Below are 19,677 nucleotides of genomic sequence, written 5' to 3' on the forward strand. Positions count from 1 at the left end.
TCTGCAATAAACCTTAACTACCTTACTAAATGTCTTCACATTGCTGCAGAGCCCAAATAAGAAATGTTATCTGTCATGACGTGTAAAATCTCCACTGTCTTAAAAATCTCTTTACATGTGCAGTGAATACAGATGACGTGCATGAATGGCAATAAGTCTGACATTGTCTAAATAGAAATTAAATACATATAATGCAATAGACTGGCAGCCTGTCCAAGCTGGGATAGGCCCCTGGCCTCATTTGACCCTGTACAGGGTAAGTGGTATAGAGAGTGAGTGAAAATGAATTTACTTTTAATTTGGTCGTTTTTGACACTGAACAGACATGCCCAGGATTATTTTTTTTTTTTAGAACTCTATTAATCCCAGAGGAAAATTGCTTATTTTTCGCATATCCCAATTAGGAAACTGGGGTCAGAGCGCAGGGTCGGACAGCTTGCAGCGCCCCTGGAGCAGATAGGGTTAAGGGGCCTTGCTCAACAGTGGCAGCTTGGTGATCCTTTTTAAGTTTACCCATTTACAATCTTCTTTAGGAATAATAAAAGTACCCCATCTATGTGAAATAAAATAAAAAAATTAACCTTACATGTCACACTTAAGTCAATTAATCATGGGCTGTGTGCATTCAGTGTTTTCCCTGAAGTATAATATGCCACTATGTCAACACAAGCCATTTTTAAAATGTAAAATTTTTATTTGATATGCGTTTATTTTTCCTTTATTAAGGCTGTTCTAACTACTTTGAAGCAATTGGTAGCTTTGATTATTTTTGGGCAACAAATACATATTAACTTTTCATGACCTTTACATGGAAACTCCCAGCCAAAAGTCATAATGCATGAGAAATACATCCTTAAAAGACTTAGCATGCATGCACAAAACCTGTCACCCACTTGCCATTTATTACATATCTACTCATCCCCCCCAAAAAATGAGACAGCAGAACTTTTTTTAAATTTTTTTTTATTTCAATTAGCACATATCTGAACTGATGGTGGAGACTTGCTTCATTGGGTCTTCAAAGCTTTTAGCCACACACTGAGGAGGAGATCAGAGGATAGAGATTAACAGGCATCCACTAGAAATACTTTTATCTACTATTTACGAGTGTGACCGGTATAATGGCATTGTGGAAAATATCTTAAATGCCTTAAATATCTAACCTATCGAAGCCTTCTTGCTTCTCTTTCAGATTCCAGAAGTGTCAGAACATCTCCCTCTCTCACTGGGCCTTTCACATTTCTGATAATGGATCGGTTGCTGTCATCCATGAACTCAACACGCACCTGGTAGAACAAGACAGATGAAACACTAAAGCAAGAGACTAAATCAAGAGACAATAAAGATAAAGTGTTTACCATGAAGCCAAAACCCTTAGGTTATAAATCGTGACTAAAGAAGTTTAAAAGATTTATTAAATATAATTTTAAAAAGAATCTTTAAATTGTTTTGTCTTTACATTAATAGTTCAGAAATTATCTGAGAGTTACATTACCAAAGGGTGCCCCATAGTAAAAAGGAGAACGTATCTGAGAATTTATTTTAGCTTGTATTCATTTAAGAATACACCTTATGACAAGCTTTCAATAAAACAAACTATAGCCAACGTGCAACAACACTGAATGCAAGATCTTCACAATGATCTTCAAGATAGCAGAAATTAAATTTATATGCTCTACTTGTATTAATCATTCCAGCTCGGGACACTGTGAGGTGAGAAACATACATCTTCAAACTGGGCTTAGAATTAAAAGGAATCATTTTTCATTACAGCATCTTAATTATTTTATCATTGCCACTGTTTGTAGAAGCTTTGTGAGCTGTATGCCATCATACTCTGTTCTCTTATTGGTCTTCAGTAGAAGTCAGGCAGAAATTTAACAAATCTTTTGGTCAGTTAAAAAAAGAAAGAAAAAGAATTGCTATTAAATAATGTATTGGGCCAACCATATAACGCAATGTCAGATTAGTTTTATTATACAGTGAAAAATTACTGAGTTGCTGACACTACATTAAGGAATCAACTTAAAAAAGTGGGAATATAATAGCCAAAAAAAAAAGTTACCAGGCATGTATGTTAGTATTTTATGCACAGTCGTGGATTTTATTTGGGACCTAACTAAAATACAAGACTTATCTCCCCTATATGACAGAAATTTTAATTATTATCGACAATTTTATAGAAACTTTGGTGGTTTTTGAGTTACACACACACTTACCTGGGTACACTGACCCTGTGAGCCGGTTCTACCGAGCACTTTAGTGACCTGCAACAGATGAAATCAGCACAATAATCAGCCCATTTGATTATCAGAGAATACATTATAATTATATACACTCACAGCACAGGTCACAAAAAGGCAGAATTACACAACAAGGACTTTAAAAATACGTTTGTAAGGTAATACTAATATATAACATCTCTGTTCGGAATCTTCTGGAAAAAGAAACCGTTTATAAAAACAGCGCTGTGGCTAGCGCATGGAGCTAACTTAGCCGAGAAAAAGCGTTAGCCTGATACCACCATCACACCCGAAAAACATACACCCTTTATACATAAAAGAAAGTTGCGTTAGTTTATTTCTATCTGCGTGAAAACAACAAACGAATCTTTAACTACTTCCCTAATATGTAATTTTTAACCTTGGACTAAAACTAAGCGATATTTTTTATCATTCTTACTCTGGCAAGCTTGATAGGCTGCACGCGGCTGGCGTCCATGATTTTAGCTTGGCTGGGAAAGGAAGTCACGTGGTGCGCGGAGACATTATATACCTATAATAAAAGTTGCATTTTCTTAATTTATTTTTAATTAATATATTGTGTTTAATCAATAATTGTTTCATAATATTTTTTTGTGAATTTACTATATAATGTATGTGCAAAAGAAAAAAAACATTATCAGGCCAGATACGTTTCCGGTTCCGGGTCATGTGACGTGCCCTGAACTTTCATGTGTAAAAGTAGGCCTAAAGTTGCCTATTTATTTAGTCCAAGCTGGTCCTTGGAAGGGAAAAGCATATTTTCTCTTTTGTCATCATAAAGATGTGTTGTCCACAATTTGCCAAAGTTAAAATAACTTACATCATCATATTATTTGAACTATACTTACTCTTTAATAGGCTTGCCTATCAAAATGCATTTAAAAAGTGTCCCCATAAAGTCTGAGCATGTTATTGGCATTTTGTGACGTGACAGTTGAGTTTTCAAGTTATGGAAAGCAATTATGAGGAATGATAGAACCAGTCTAGATTAATGTGGTGTATGCTTATGAACATCTACAGCTTTTGTTTGCATCACGTCACACCTTAACCCCCATACTGTATTACGCTGTTCAGTCTGGTGCAGCATTTTTTACTACGTATGTCCAGAAGGATATCTTAGCTGCAGTCTCCTACAAATGTATTGGGTTTATTCTATAAGTATGGGTACATTTCATGTCAACCAAAAACTTAATAAATCAGTTTTGTTTTTTGATAAATAAACTCGATGTTTCTGTAATATACTCCCCTGATGTGCTAAAATCATTATTTACCAAGCTTAAGCTCTAGTGACTTTTTAAAATATTTTATTTAAAATAAACATTTAATTCATTATCTTGTCAACTATGTTATGGACAAATGTTGTGTTATATAAAACATTTATAAGTACAGTATACATTTAGGCATTTGGCAGACGCTCTTATCCAGAGCAACTTACATTTTTATCTCATTACACATCTGAGCAGTTGAGGGTTAAGGGCCTTGCTTAAGGGCCCAACAGTGGCAACTTGGTGGTTGTGGTGTTTGAACCTGGGATCTCCCGAACCATAGTCCAATGCCTTAACCACTGAGCTACCCCTGGCCCATATATAGTATACATACTATACCTTTTGTAAAATATTTGTTTAAGTTTTTTTTGTCGTTTCTCCTTTGTTTTTAAGATTTTCTGTCTAACTGATTTAAAATATAAACTTTGAACCTTGTAATGGACATTCTGTAGGATGCTGTCAGTACAGATAAATATTTTTTAACATAAATCCATATAATGCTGAATTTAGAATTCTTTATCATGCTAAGGTAAGACTTCCCTTTCCAGAGATGCTCTTTATTTATTTATTTTTTTCATTTAAACAATTAAAAGATTTAGAACACAAAAACCACACGTTACACAATTGACAGACAAACTGTCTCACAGTTAAGGAGAGTAACACAGTTGACAGGACACATTAGCAAAACAAGAGAAACCCTTCTTTAGGGTAAAAACTTTGTGTCATGCAATTAAGCAGATTAATTCAAATGAGTAGATTAAAAACCATTACAGCAACGGGCAACACTTTATTGAAACTCAAACATAGCAACCATAAAGGTCTTAGTGTCTCTGGTGTCTCTTTAGTGTAGATCTGTGTGTCTGATTGAAATGACACACAAATCATTATTTAATCATAATGTTCTGTGCTTACTGAAAAGAGTGAGTATGATAGTCTGTTACTTTAGTTTTTTGCATCATTTGTTATTTCATAACAATATTTATGCTCTGTTCAATAAATCTGCACCTTGAAATCTAAGAATGTGGATCAACTTCAGGACTCTGGGGTGGACTTACCTGGTTCTCACTTTCTTACTCTCTCTAGTCAGGTGTTGGGTTATTCTCCAAAATGCTCGTTTCCATCTCGTCTTCTTCTCACTCAAATCTTTCATTATCCTCATCTTCTCTTGCTTTTTGTTTTTATGCCATTTCTCTCTGTGTCTGTAAATATGCAGCCTTTTTCTCAGGGTCAGCATCACACCCTGTACCTGCGCTGCTTCTGGGCAGCAGATAAACCCATTTCTATATTTTAGGGAGCTAAAATACAAATCACTATCAATACTCCATGAAATCATTGTGATATATAATGTAAATCAGCTGACTTCATCCCTTCATTCCCATGTTTTTTAGGCAATTAGGCAATAATTACTGTGTAATGTCTGTGTAGTAACAATTGTTTAAAGACTTTTTTATTAACAGCGCTCAATGTGAGCATAACATATGACAATGAACTGCCAACATTGTTAACTGTGTTAATCTCTGTCCTCTGTGTTACAGTTGATGGGTAACACAGTTGACATTTAGTCCAATTTAGGGCGTAATGCTAACTGCAGACCGCAGACCATTCACCACATAACCTTTATCAACTCATGTTTTATTAAAATATTGAAGAGGAGGAGTAGAAATTTACCACACTGTCTTCAAATCTTCCTAAAAGGAAGGACTTTGGAGCAAACAAATAATGATTCAAAGGGAATTTTCCAATGGGTAACAAAGTTGACAGATTTCTCGGACACACACAAAGTGGATGATTTAATTTAAATAATTGAGCAAAATTGTTTTTGAAACAAATTTCTTATATTTTAATCATCATTTTGAACAAACGTTTATAAAAATTGTATATAAAAAACATGTTTGTTAGAAGAGCCAAACCTGAAATTTGAAAAATCGGTCCGCACAAAAATAATAATAATAAATTCCAGCACATAATATTATTTTCTTTTTCTTTTTTTTTCAAAATAAATTATGTGATCTATTGACTTTTTGTATTAAATGAAGGTGAAATATGGTCCAATATAAAATTAATCATTGCGTTCAGTAAGTAGTTATAAATTTGATAAATACAGCCCATGGACATGACATGTACCCCAATTATACAAAGGGCCACTGTAACTGTAAAAGCAATTCACAGAGTGAAAATTTGAAACTTAAACATTTCTGCAGGGCACACAAACCTTTAATCACCTCTGAACACATACAGGCCTAAGACAAATGCAGCGAAAGGCAACTAAGTATAGGAACTAAGTAGAAAATGCAAATAGAGGACGTCTAATTCTACTCAAGTGAAACTAAAAGTAAAGAATTTGTGTACTTTATCCAACACTGTATTTAATCAACAAAATAACATTGTTGCATTTTTTTGATCTATCAGATTAGCAAGAAATTACAAAGATGCTTCGAGCAATTCAGTAAGTAAATGATCCTGAACTGGTAATGTACCACACCAAAAAGCATCTGTAGTAGAGGAAAGAATCTTTTCATGCCAAATGATGTTCACTAACGGTTAAATTAATGCTTCATTTACTTTAAATTATATTTTATTGCCTACCTGCCACTTCAGTGAGACCCAGGATTAAGCAATGGGAGTCAACCATTTTTCTGGTGAATCTGTTTTAATAAGACATCATATTTTTACCATGTTTATTTTAATCATTTTCAATGTCATAATGTTTTTTTTTCAAGAATGCACAAGCATGTCACAATTCTCCATATCACAAAGTGGGATTTATTAGGATATTTCAATATCTTGTCATCCTCATCATCTCCCCATGGGCTAACAGGTAGCCAACCAAAAAATTATAAAACCCACAAGGGATTCCAATTAGACTTTATAAATCTTACTGTGATATGCAAATCTGAATGATATCATAATTGACACTACAATATCAATGGAACATTGTAAAGTTCAGTTATTTTAAAAAACATAATTTAGTGCAGGAATTCTATCTGAATTTAGATAGCTGGGGGGCCTAAGGGCTATTCCAGGGCACAAGGTATGGTACACACTGGATGGGATGCCCACCTATCACAGAACGTAATATACACTTTCACATACCTGTTAGCCTATACTGCCTGTCTTTGGATTGTGGGAGGAAACTGGAGTACCCAGAGAAAACCCAGAAGCACAGAGACATCATACAAACTCACGGCACACAGATCAGAGGTCAGTTTCAGACCACTAACCCGGAAGATACAAAGTCAGCTAACCATTGAGCCACTGTGTGGCCAACACTGGATTTAAAAAAAATATTCATTCTTATTATTTGGATGTATAACAGTAAAGTTTGTTATTAGTTAGCATTAGATAATATTGAATATAACTGAATGTTAATTCTTCATATATGCCTAATAATGTGCAGCCATAAAAAATATCCAGCAATAAGAACAAAAGTAACAAAACCAACAAAATGCATACTTGCATAATGCTGTAGAGCCAGTTCTAGCAACAGTAAGACGTGTTTGACTTGCTTTTGTGTAAAAAGACACCAAAGAAACCAACTTTTTGCTGCAGCAATAATGCAAGCATTTTTTTCATTATATTTTCCACAGTTTCTGCTTTTCCAGTTCATTCACTGTGACTGTAATCACTATAGTTTCACTCTTCATCTGCAAGAGCACCCAAACATTAAAGTTAGTGATGTTCAGCTGACTTTAGAATGTTTAGAGTCTTCCAGCAACCTTGAGAAATAATTTAAACTGTGTTTTATGTTACACGTAAACAATACGAAAGTAAAAACACATCTATTAACAGAAACAAATGCCGAAGTTAATCACCATCTACATAGTTCACTGCAAAGCAGTTTGTGTTGTTAATGGAATGTCTTGAGTTAAAACCAGATACCAGCCATGATATAGTTTCTAGACACACGGTATTTGCATGGGAAAACAACATGTTTAGTAACATAATAATGGCAGCACAGTGGTTAGCCTTGCACCTCCTGGTCCTGGGTTCGATTCCTATGTCGAGTCTGTGTGCATGGAGTTTGCATGTTCTCCCCGTGCTTGATGGGTTTCCTCCGGTTTGTTCGCACAGTCCAAAGACATGCAGATTAGACTAATTAGCGTTTCCAAATTTCCCATAGTTTGTAAATGTGTCAGTTTACTACCTCAACACCATATTTTATGTTCTGATATGTCGTTGTTGTCGCACTGTCACTTTGTTGTTGCTCGTTTGCACATTTGCACGTGCACTTTATGTTGTCTGTTGTCTGTAAAACCTGTAGATAGTCTTTTAGTTAGTTAGTCTTTAGTTAGTTTTTGTTAATTTATGTTGTAATTTATGTTAGGACTATCTGTCTTGTCTCTGCTAGCCAGCTAACTAGGCCTCTTAGTTAGCTAGTTTAGCTTCTCTGTTAATTTATGTTGTAAGTTTATGTTGCATGTAGCACCTTGGTCCTGGAGGAACGTTGTTTCGTTTCACTGTGGACTAACTGTATATGGTTGAAGTGACAATAAAGCCGACTTGAACTTGAACTTGAATGTGTGTATGTGTGAATGTTGACTGGAGGTCCTACCACAGTCGTACAAAATGGAGAATAAATACAATTGTCACCACTGGCTTCCATGATCCCTAGTTGGACTACAGGGGTTCCTAGATGGATAGATGGAGCATAATAATAATAATAATAATAATAATAATAGATATGATGCTTTTCTTTCTTACACACTGGGTCATGATGTTTAAATACTGTAGCCATTCTATTCAGTGGCACTGCACTTTTCACTGTTCTCCACCCCTTGGTGGTTTTATTTTACACATTAGCATGTGCCAGATTTATCACTGCTTTCACTTCCACTGCATCCTTTCCACAGTCAATTTAAGATTGTGTTGGCCAAATAACTATGTTAGTCCACTTTCGCAAATAAATTTAAACATGTTAATCCAGGCAGGAGTGGTTAGCCAAGTGGATTAAAGGCTTGATTTCCACCCTTCAGGTCTCCCCATGCTTGGTAAGATTCCTCTGGGTGCTCTAGTTTCCTCACATAGTGCAAAGATATGCAGATTAGGTTAACTGGTGTCCTCAAATTAAGTAGCTTGTGTGTGTGTTTATATGTGAGTGTGTTCTGCAATAGATTGGCACCCTATGCATGGTGTATCCTACCTTGTGTAAAGGATAGGTATAGGCTCCAGGCCATTTGCAACCCTGTAACAGAATAAGCGGTATAGAAGATGGATGAATGTTAATCCGACTGAATTTGGACTAAATTGAACTTCTCAGTGTTGGACTAGTACTTCCAGATCATGCAGTTGGGATTCAAGCTATTCTTTCAATGTATAAATCAATCAGACACTGAAATTGACCTAGAAACTCTGGGCATGCTCCACATTTCCGACACTGTGCATTCCCCTGGAAATCAACATAATGCGTAACATGAAAAGAAGCAGCTAACAATACAGCAGTGTTATCTTTCTGGATAACATCATAACCACAAGGGATAACATGCATGTCATTTGTACAAAGTTAGACTACAGGGGTTAAAGTAAAGTGTGCAGCATATACACCATTTTTTTTTGTTGTTGTTGCTATAAAGTTGTCCATGTTTTTACCACTAGCTAACTTGTTTGTTGATTGTTTTGGTCTGACATAATACAGTAGGTCAACCAGGATACTACTGTATACTAACAAGCTGAAACGGGGCTTTTGTTAAAAATAAAAAAAATTTCCCTACCATGCTTGTCTTATGTGGCCTAGTAGAGCTATAACCATAGCTCAACTTAATTGTGCATGTAAATGTATTGACTGACTCTCTGTGGTGAGCAGAAAAACATCTCAAAATCATCTCAGATCAAATCATGTTGTGGATGGACTACAACAGCAGCAGACCAAAACGGCTTTCAGTTCTATTATCCAGAAATCTGAGGGGACACCGGTTCATAGAAGGTGTAAAAAAGTTATCGGATTTCTATTAAAGAAGACTGAAAAAAAAGTCAAACATGTGGTATTTGTAATAAAGGTATCATTTTTGGAACTTGTTGGTAGAGTATGTTTATTTAAGAAACAGCACAACACCAGTGTGAAGGAAAACGTAGGTTGTTGGATGACATTTGATGATGACTTAACTGTTCAGACTAGAGAAGGTTTACCACCAACATTGCATGCAGTGACCAATTCTGACAAATCACCTGCAAAAAAACAATAGTTCTGCTGGGATTCAATTTCAGCTGATGAACTGATATCTATGATAAGTTGTCTGCACGACATGCAGAGATCGGAGCAGAAAGGAAGGGAAGGAAAAGATGAGCAGAGTGTCATCCACATATCATATGATATTAAAAACCATGAGAGGATATGACCTCTTCAAGTGGGGATAGAGAGAGAGAACAGAAAATAACCAATACTGAGCCTTGTGGGACACCAGTGGTGATTGTGCATGGAGAAGATCTGGAACCCCTTTATCTATTCATATTGACATTTAAAATAGAAAGCAAACCATTGCAACAAATTTCAAGACATTTAAGACTTTTTCATCCTTAAAAGAAATTTTTAGTCATGTGGATAATAATATCAAAGGCTGCTGAAAGGCTCGACTCAGACAGGGGCGCCGTTCAGTCTTGGAGCTGGTTCAGGCTTCCCACATCAAAAAAGAAGATCATAGATGCGCTTGATCTATATTTAATCGACTACCCCTCTGCTAGCATGCCATGGCACAGGTATAATGAACAAATTTAGTTTATTATTTAATTTACTTTACTAACTAGTGGCGACCAAATGAAGCCACATTCGAAACCTTTCTCAAGAATGTTGCAGTCAGAGGCAATTCTAGTGCCTGTTGGGGCCCAAGGCAAACATTTGTAGAGTGCCTCTCCAACCAGCATTCATCATCATTATCTTGTAAATAATAAATAACAAAAAATAAATAAGCCTGAAGCCCCGAGCTGTTGCCTCCCTTGCCTGGTCATGAACCTCTGGTTGCAGTGTAGACAGAGGTTATGTTCATGCTCATGTCAAAGCGTTGTTCTGCTACTCTTTGGCAGCAATGTACCTATATATTGAAATGTATATATATTTACTGCACATGTACTATGTTCCTATACATAGTTAAACATACAATATTTGCATGCAGCTTTTGCATGTGACTGATGCCTCATGCAGCTGTAAATGTGTTAATTTAACCAGATTACACAGATATAATTTCTCTTCACTTGAAGAGAACAAAGTGGAGTCTCATGCCAGTGCATTCTGCCTTTTGTGGCTAAACCACAAAAGAAGTAACTAAGGTTTCAAAGCAGTTTGTAAGGCCTTAGCAGCTGGTTCCAGGGACTATTTCCAGTTCCTGCTGTTTAACTTCTCTCTCTCTCTCTCTCTCTCTCTCTCTTACTCTTGGCATCCCTTTCCATGCTAACACAAAATAATGTAAATAATTTGTAAGGAGGTCAGTTGAAGAGCATTATGTTTGACCTAAGGGCTGTGGCTGGTGCTCTCCTTTTTGCAGGCGATGCGCAACTACACCCCTATTGCTAAAAAATATAAGACCATTACACCCTTTTCTAGATATATTCAGGAGTCCCAGAGGTGAAGCTTAAACGATCTTAAGCTTTCTAGGATTAATTATCATTTATCGTTATCATTATTCTGTCCTAAAAGTATGTGGGGAAAAAGGAATGGTAAGACCTAGAACTATTAAATTTGGCATAAGACTCTAATTAAGGAAATGACTCAGATAAGGAAATGACTGTTACTGTCCTGATGGTGGTGCTATTGCACTGGGGGTCTGTTTTGACTTATTACCCGAATGAATACAAATTAAATAAATCTTAAAAATTTACATATTTAACCTTCCTGTAGATGTTAAGACTTTTTTTTTACTTGTATTAGACGATTACCCTATAGGCAATGGCCCATGTACATTAGTGAGCTATATCCGCTGAATATTAATTTAACTTCGAACAAACTTTGAAAAGGACATTCTGAAAACATTCCCAATCTCCAGTTTATTTAGCCTAGAGGGACAGTTCATAGATCCACATCAATTTGACCAAGTATAGCTAAACATTACAGTATTTGAACCTCTCAACAAACAAGACTGACAACAGTCAATCAAAATTTAGTAGCTTTCAATTAACGTATGAATTAAGCAATCATTTTAATATTTGATTTCCACATGTATGGCGTGATCAAAAAACAGTATACCAAGTTTCAGAGTGATCATTCCTATTGCTATAGTTCCAAATTCATGAAAACTAGAAGCTAGTTTTAAAATTCTATGATTTTTTTTTTTTTTTATTGTTGAAAGCTCACACTTTTGAATATCAGAATGCCTCATGAGAACCTAATTATTAAAGTTCTGGTTAAATTTTAAATCCAATCTTCATTAAATTTGAAGGGGTAGCTCAGTGGTTAAGGCATTGAACTACGGTTCGGAAGATCCCAGGTTCAAACCCCACAACCACCAAGTTGCCACTGTTGGGCCCTTGAGCAAGGCCCTTAACCCTCAATTGCTCAGATGTATAATGAGATAAAAATGTAAGTCGCTCTGGATAAGAGCGTCTGCTAAATGCCCAAATGCAAATGTAAATTTGGTTGGTAATCAGGCACGTGGAGAGAGGAGGGGGGGCGGAGGGTGCTTGAGCTCCCGCCCCTTTCCTCCAGGATGCCTCAAGTGCCCTTTTCTTGTTGTTGTTGTTGTTTTTTTATGTGTATGTGCGTATGGAGCCCTGTCTTTGCCCCTTAACAATAAAATGTAACTATTTATCTAAATTTTGCTAAATAAAAGGACCTGGCTTGCATCAGTCACATGACTGCCATTAACCAATGCTCGCCCTTGAGGGCAGAGCGCGCTCGTTACGAGGTGGGTACGAGCTCGCAAAGTGCACGCGCATTTTCTGCAGGCTGGCTGGTGCGGAGCTGGAGAAGAAGCAGGCAGATTAATTGGAAGGTGCAGACTGCAACAAAACAGTAAATAGGGTGTACAGCGCACACTATAGTCTATAACAACAAATGAATTGAAATAAATGAGCAACAGCGGGACAAACATTACCTGACCCTTTATGAACTGCACAAGTAGTGGTGGTCATTAACTGCTAGCTAACTGGGTATAAGCGTGTTATAGGGAACATGTTTTTTTTTTTTAAGTAAGTTACAGGACTCTTCCCTTCTTTTCAGGAGGGCTTTTATTTCACTAAAAACAATCTAATATGGATATCCACATAATTATGGATTATTATATGGATTATTGTTTTTAAAGAAAATATATTAAGTAACAGATTAAATTAGGTTAATATTTCAAATTAGATATAATGCTGATTTTACAGCAGTAAAATTAATGTATCTCTACAGTTTAAACATTTAATAAGCACTGCATGTGCATGTTTGTGTGTTTTATGTGTATAGATAAAAAAAAAAATTATTACTAATAATATAACAAATATTCCAGACATGCCTCGTAAGGCATGTGTCCCCACCTGATCACAGTTATACAGTATGATGCAATTCCATATTAGATTGAATGTGAGTTGTTGTTATTCAGCCTGTTCTATCTTCTTTTTTTTTACTTTGAGCACCCGCCCCTTAAAATGTTCCTGCGGGTAATATCTACAGACATCCCTGAAACAGTTGCCAGAAAATAATTAATGAGTGAAGTAATAAACTTTGAGTTGATGGTTCGAAGTCAGATTTTCACAAAATTTGGTGCATCATATTTAAGTAATTGTAGCCCACTAGGGGATGATAAAATAAAGAATTGTGACAAGCAGCATACAGTATTTTTGTACGATACTAGGTTTCTTTTTAGTTTGCACAAAATGTGAATTCTATTTGTTATATAGCCTTCAAATATTGAAGGTTGTAAAAGCAATTTAGATGTGTTACATATATTTGATTAAGTCTTGTATTTTAACCAATTAAACAAATTAAGACTTTTTAATAGTATGAATAAGATTTATTTTGGAATACGAAATTTTACGATTTAGGAAACTCCAAATTCTAATGACTAATATTATATATGAATCACAATAACAATAAAAGGGTGTATAGCTACATATAAATTTGTTTTTTAAACTTGAATTTTGAATGCAAAAGCATTTATAAATTTTAAAGACAACCTATCCATGCAGAAATATCTGCCATTCAGATACATGTCATAATGTATATATACTGATATACACGGATAATCCCTGCCTGCAGTTCTATTTAATAATTTTAAATGTCCTTATTCTATGTGTTTTCTATTTCCCTGCTTTAAAAATTAACATTAGACATAAGAAAAATTATCTTCAAGTTAAATAAGATTGATTTAAGCTTCAAAAATTCAAAAATAGATTTAATAATGTTACTTTTGTTTTAAAACTATCTAATAATAAGAAATATTGGTTGCATATTCATGTATTTCAAATTATTTATACTTTTTAGAACTTTTTTGCAGTGAAAAAATGTGATATGCAGTTTAATTAGTTTTTTCACATCAAGACAGAAAAATAGCAGAAAAAGGCTTGCTGTGTGTTTGCCAACATTATTTGCTTTTAATATGTGAAAATATTATATACATAATTAAAATAAATAAATAAATAAATACATAATAAACAGTGGTTACGCATAGATTGTTGTGGTCAGGAATTTTAGATTGAGGCGGATGCGTTTGCGGATGCGTTTGCGGATGCGGATGTGCATGCAAGTGCAGATGATTATTGTATAAAGTACAAACAAACCAAACCAAAAATCTGCTAATCAAGAACTATAAACATGACCGGGGGTACAGACTGTCTGAATGTACAGACTAGAAACTATACTACACAAGAAATGACAACAATTAAAATAGAAGTTTTATTGGGAAACAATAGTGCTGGAAGCATTCCTTATAGATTTTGCTCCATACTGACATAATAGCATCACGCAGTTGTTTTGGATTTGTCGCCTTTACGTCCATAATGAGAAACTCCTGTTTTATTGGATTGAGATCTGGTGACTGAAGGGGGCATTTATGTACAGTGAACTCATTGTCATATTCAAGAAACCAGATTGAGATGATTTTGACTTGTTACATGTGTACATGGTGGTACGTAAAGGGATGCACATGTCCCTCAGCAACAATACTCAGGTAGGCTGCGGCATAAAAACAATGCTCAGTTGGTACTGAAGAAATCTCCTCCACACCATTACAGCACCACCACCAGCCTTAACTGTTGAAACAGGGTGAGATGGAGTCCTGCTTACATGTTTATGTCAATCCAAATGTCGCAGCAGAAATCAATATTGATTAGACCAGGCAATTTTTGTCATTTAATTGTGGTGAGGCTATACAAATGGTAGCCTCCGTTATCTGTTTGTAGCTGACAGGAGTGGCACCCAGTGTGGTCTTCTGCTACTCTCTGTTAGTCACTCTGTTTCATGGTTTGGCATGTTGTGCCTTCAGAGATGCTCGCCAGCATATCTAGGATGTAACAAGATGTTACTTGGCTTAGTGTTGCCTCTTTATCAGATCGAAACAGTCTGGTCATTCTCCTTTGGTCTCTGCCAACAATAAAAGGCATTTTTTGGACAGAGAAGTGCTGCTCACTGGATATTGTCACTTTTTCAGACCTTTCTTTGAAAACTGCAAAGATGGTTGTACAGTATATGAAAATCCCAGCAGATCAGTTTTAGAAATACACAGACCAGGTGTACCTAACAAAGTGGCTGGTGAATGTAAATCATGGTACTAGCAAGGTATACCTAGACACAGGTGAGAAGTGATTGAGACTTGAAACGCTGCTAGGAAGTGTAGTTCTGTACCCTGTTGATTCTACCACACTCCCAAAGCATAAAATATCATTGAGAGGTGGACCTGAACAGCCAGGCAACATGTTTCATAGTTGATAAGGGCCCTTAGGCTGACAGTATTTGTTAAAAGCACTGCACTTAGTGTACCTACAGGAAACACAATGTCCTCTACCAGGCAGTAAGGCAGAGCCTCGGGAATGAAGTCTTCCACTGAGCCAGAGGAAAGAACAACGGTAAGGTGTAACTTATAGCAGAGTGAGATGATTTTATTTTTCTTCACATATGACATTTAAAAAGCTAGGGTCAGCTAGGATACAGCACCTCTGGAGCAGATAGGGTTAAGGGCATTGGTCAAAGGCTTAATGATGGCAGCTTGGTGGTGCTGAGGCTCAAACCACCATCATTCTGATCAGTAACTCCGTAACCTACAGCCTTAACTGAGCCTCCACTGCCCCAACATGCTTCACATACTATACTTACCCTCACTGGTAACAAGCACCAGATTTTACATTCCTTTTGTTGTGTTCCTTAAGCACTTGGTTCAACTGAGGATTAAACCCAGAACCTTCTGCGCATAAAGCAGATGTGTTGAACACTACACTATGGAACCAACAACATATACTGTGAAGCAGAACAACATCCTTAGCTAAACAAGGAGGCAAGCAAAATCCAAAGCCAAGCAGGGAGGCAGAGCAAGGTCTTTAGTGAAGGAGAAAGGTGGAGCAATGTCCAAAGTGGAGACAGGTGCATTTGTGTCATATAAGGTGGAATTTGTTGCAGGAAAACAGCATAAGGTCCATTTGTTAAACGAAGACAGCATAAGGTCCATTTATTAAACGGAGACAGCATAAGGTTCATAGTAAGTCTTCCAATTCAATCTAGTCTTCATATTGGTGTTTTCCGCAAGGTAGAGGTTTAGGGTCTCATTCTCAGTAGAGCAAAGAGGCAAAATTACACCTTGCCCAATGAGGGGAAGTAACATCCTCAGTGGAGATGTTAGGTCAATTAATACTGGAGGAAACACAAAATACAACGACTACAAAAATAGCATTAGTGACTTGACAATGAGATACAAAAAAAACTAGAGAAGTATAAGAAGACACAGGTGACTGAGATATGGGACATGCTGGGACTGACAGGTTGTGTTGCATTATTGCCACCACCATAAAAGATGGTGGTCCCTACGTAATATGGTACTTATGTAATGGTTACTTGCACCAAGCTTCAATTCTATTCATATTATTCAGGCAGAACCTCTGTTCATCACTTATCATAACTTGATATGATAACAGAATTTATCAGAACCCGTTATAATGTACTGTATAGTAATAATTAATTCAGTACGTACTGATATATGATACCTGAATGTCTGCCTTAGATAACAGTGACAATAATAAAAATAAAAGTAAAAGAATAAATAAAAGAAGATTATTGTCCATAATATTTAAAGAGAGTACAGTGGGTGTTGTTTAATTGTCTGTAAACTTATTTTTTTATAAAATATATTGTATGACTCCTCATATAACACCCACCCACCCAAAAGAGAGTTTGCTCTGGGTGTGGTGAAAGCATACTATCTTTGGTGTACATGCGTTGCTGTAAACGTCACATTCATATTTTAAAATAGAACCTTGCTTTTGTTCTCCTGAAAAGAGCTTGATTACTCAACAATGTTCTCTTTGAAATCTGGCATGACCAATGTTACAATGCATGTTTGAAACCGACCTGAGCACGATTTTCTCAAAAGAATTCTTTACAAATGTTTTTTCTACATGTGCAGTGTTTTTATAGTGTTATTTAAATTATCATTGTTGAGAAAAAAATAAATCAATTTTAGTGTCCGTCAACCTGTGTTTTGCAGTTCTAGTTGATATGACACATGGGCTTAATTGTGCAATTGACATAAAAATTAACACTAGCAGCAAGAGTGCAAAGATTGATAGCGGCAATATACCTTACTATGTTCTACATACCTTCATAAATCTGTGATAAAGATCAGCGAATTACAATAAAAACAAGGTCAGCAAGACACAGAGATATTAGAATGACACATTAGAATGGCTGGGTGGTGTCATCATCGGAAAGGCTGTTAACAAGGTAAGGTGTATGACTCATATAATATTATATACATATAAACACATGTTGTGTTTATATGTTGTGAAATAAACATTTGCTAAACTGTGGTGTTTTATGGTGATGTAATAGTTGGTAATTTGGATAAGTATACAATCCCCCACAGTGGGTGTGGTTAACCACTCTATAAAGGAAACTATGTCAGGAGTTTCATCAACCATTACAATGAGAGCATCAGAAAAAGATTTTGTCATGCAGAACTCCGCCACTCAATGTTATGTTCTCTTTGCTTGTCTTGTCTTATTTAGTTCCAGTCTACGTGTATCCAGAGCTGTTCAGGATTCCACAGGATCAAATCAAACTCTACAGCTTGAGGCTCTTAAAACTAGTATGCTGGAGTACCTGGGGATGGACAGACCGCCACCATTCAGAGAAAAGATGTCCCATCAGAACCTAATCAGAATATACCGTCAATATCAGAACATGAGGAGGAACATGTTGCCTTCTCAGAGTGGCTCCAGTTTATTTCTACACACCACCGGTAAGTAAAAACATTACGCAGATTAAGCCTGAACAGGATTGTTGAAGCAACTGACATCTGCACTTAAAATTCTTGTAGTCAAGGACTAGTCTTTTGCAACATAGTGTTGAACGACTTTGCATGAACCAAGGTAGTGTCCGAGCTATTTCAATAGAACGTATGGAGAAGTTGCATTTTAAATCAGCTTCAGTAACACTATTATGCAAAGTATGACCAACTAGGTTTTAATAAATTACATTTTTATTTGCCTATCAACTGTTATGCTTGGAGTGCATTAATGGCATAAAATGAATTTTATCATAACTTATAATAGAAATAAGATGTGCAAATTATTCCTGTAGACCTTTTCTACCAGTTCTAGTATTCTAAGATATTTATTATGTTCACTTGACAAAATTTGCAGTGAAAAAAAAAAATCAAGCAATTTAAAATTTTATCTTTCCTTACAGTGCAGCCATTGAATTCTAAGCAGAATGGTCCTGATTCAAAGACTCAGTGGTTCAGGGCTGTTTTTCACAGGGAGTCTCATATAACAGACGGGTTTTTCTTGGCACAAGCACAGCTGCGACTTCAAAGACCTCTGGATAACAGTTTTGACGAACCAGTCTGCGATCAGAAAATTCTGGTTAGCATACACATAACCTCCCATTCCTATATGAAGAAAGTCTTTCATTCAAAAAAACTTCAATCAACAGGCCACAATGTTACAATGGATGTGACTTTTGCAGTTAACAGATGGCTTATGAAGACAAGTGATGCTTTACTAATTGTAGACGTTGGCTTTGTTAGAAACAAAAAAGAAGGAGAAACCGAATCCACTCCGCAGATCTGTTTGGAACTTACACTAATGGATGGTAAAGTAAGAAAACCTCGGTCTACTTATGGAGAAAGTGTTGAGCACGACAGCAACTGTGGTCGGAGGTCACTGAGTGTTTCTTTTGAGGAGATTGGCTGGTCAGACTGGATTGTGGCTCCTGCAGGCTACACAATGTACTTCTGTGATGGCTCTTGCCCACACAATTACAAACCAGCTAGTATGCACACTCAGATCAAGTCACGACTACATCGCTTGACCAAGGGAGCGACGCCTCGCCCATGTTGCGTGCCAGCTGAATACGAGCCCATGATTCTCATGCACTATGATAGCCAGGGCAAGTTGAAGCTAACATCCTTCAATGATTTGATCGTTACCAAATGCCACTGCGCCTGAAAGTTTTTTAGCTGGAACACAGTTACAGTTGTGGAGTAAATTTTTCTGCGCTTTTAATGTGCCACAATGCTGTACACAGACATGGTTACACTTTTAACATTTCTCAGATGGGACTGTTCTTCCTTCAAGAAGAAAACGCACCAGGGTACTCAGTATTAAAAGATCAGAAATGCCTTACTTTTACATGTAGAGTTGAAATTATTTATTATAAGTTATTAATGTCATTTTGTATTCTTGTCTTTTCTTATGTTATAGTTGAGTAAACCGTTTGTTCAAATGATGCATTTAGTATTTACAAAACAGTATCTTGAATTATTTCGTTAAATGTAATTAAGTTATTTCTGCTTGCTGTGTATTTACTATGTGAAATATAATTTTGATTCTGCTGTACTGTACATCCTATATTTATCAAATCATTTAAATACTTTTGTGTATAAAGGTACTCTTACGTAAGTGTATTCAGCTGATTTTAAGTAAACAATCTGTTATGATAATTTTACAAGGTCAGGGAGTGCCGTAATCAAGGATATGACAAACTCTTTTACAGTACAATAACCTTGAATATATATATTTCTATCACACATGGCCTT

At 36.1% G+C, this 19,677-nt stretch overlaps 2 protein-coding genes across 2 annotated transcripts; one reads left to right on the top strand and one right to left on the bottom strand.

The window, feature by feature from the left end:
* Nucleotides 1-891: 891 nt before the first annotated feature.
* On the bottom strand, nt 892-2,793 carry rps28 (ribosomal protein S28). Its single transcript, XM_053487192.1, is given in 4 exon segments — nt 892-1,038; nt 1,164-1,286; nt 2,220-2,267; nt 2,683-2,793. Coding segments are annotated over 3 exon segments (282 nt in total). The 3' UTR covers nt 892-1,038.
* Nucleotides 2,794-17,546: 14,753 nt separating this feature from the next.
* LOC128513362 (protein decapentaplegic) lies at nt 17,547-19,248 on the top strand. Its single transcript, XM_053487110.1, has 2 exons — nt 17,547-17,877; nt 18,327-19,248. The coding sequence occupies exons 1-2, from the start codon at nt 17,562-17,564 to the stop codon at nt 19,085-19,087; spliced, it is 1,077 nt and encodes a 358-aa protein (XP_053343085.1). The 5' UTR covers nt 17,547-17,561; the 3' UTR covers nt 19,088-19,248.
* The last annotated feature ends 429 nt before the right edge of the window (nt 19,249-19,677 follow it).

Source organism: Clarias gariepinus, chromosome 25 (genome assembly GCF_024256425.1).
Source record: "Clarias gariepinus isolate MV-2021 ecotype Netherlands chromosome 25, CGAR_prim_01v2, whole genome shotgun sequence".
NCBI lineage: Eukaryota > Metazoa > Chordata > Actinopteri > Siluriformes > Clariidae > Clarias > Clarias gariepinus.

Bases quoted from the DNA above. Each gene is read 5' to 3' on its own strand.
- LOC128513362 (XM_053487110.1), top strand. From the start codon at position 17,562: ATGAGAGCATCAGAAAAAGATTTTGTCATGCAGAACTCCGCCACTCAA. The intron at 17,878-18,326 runs GTAAGTAAAAAC...CTTTCCTTACAG, and splicing joins TTTATTTCTACACACCACCG to TGCAGCCATTGAATTCTAAG.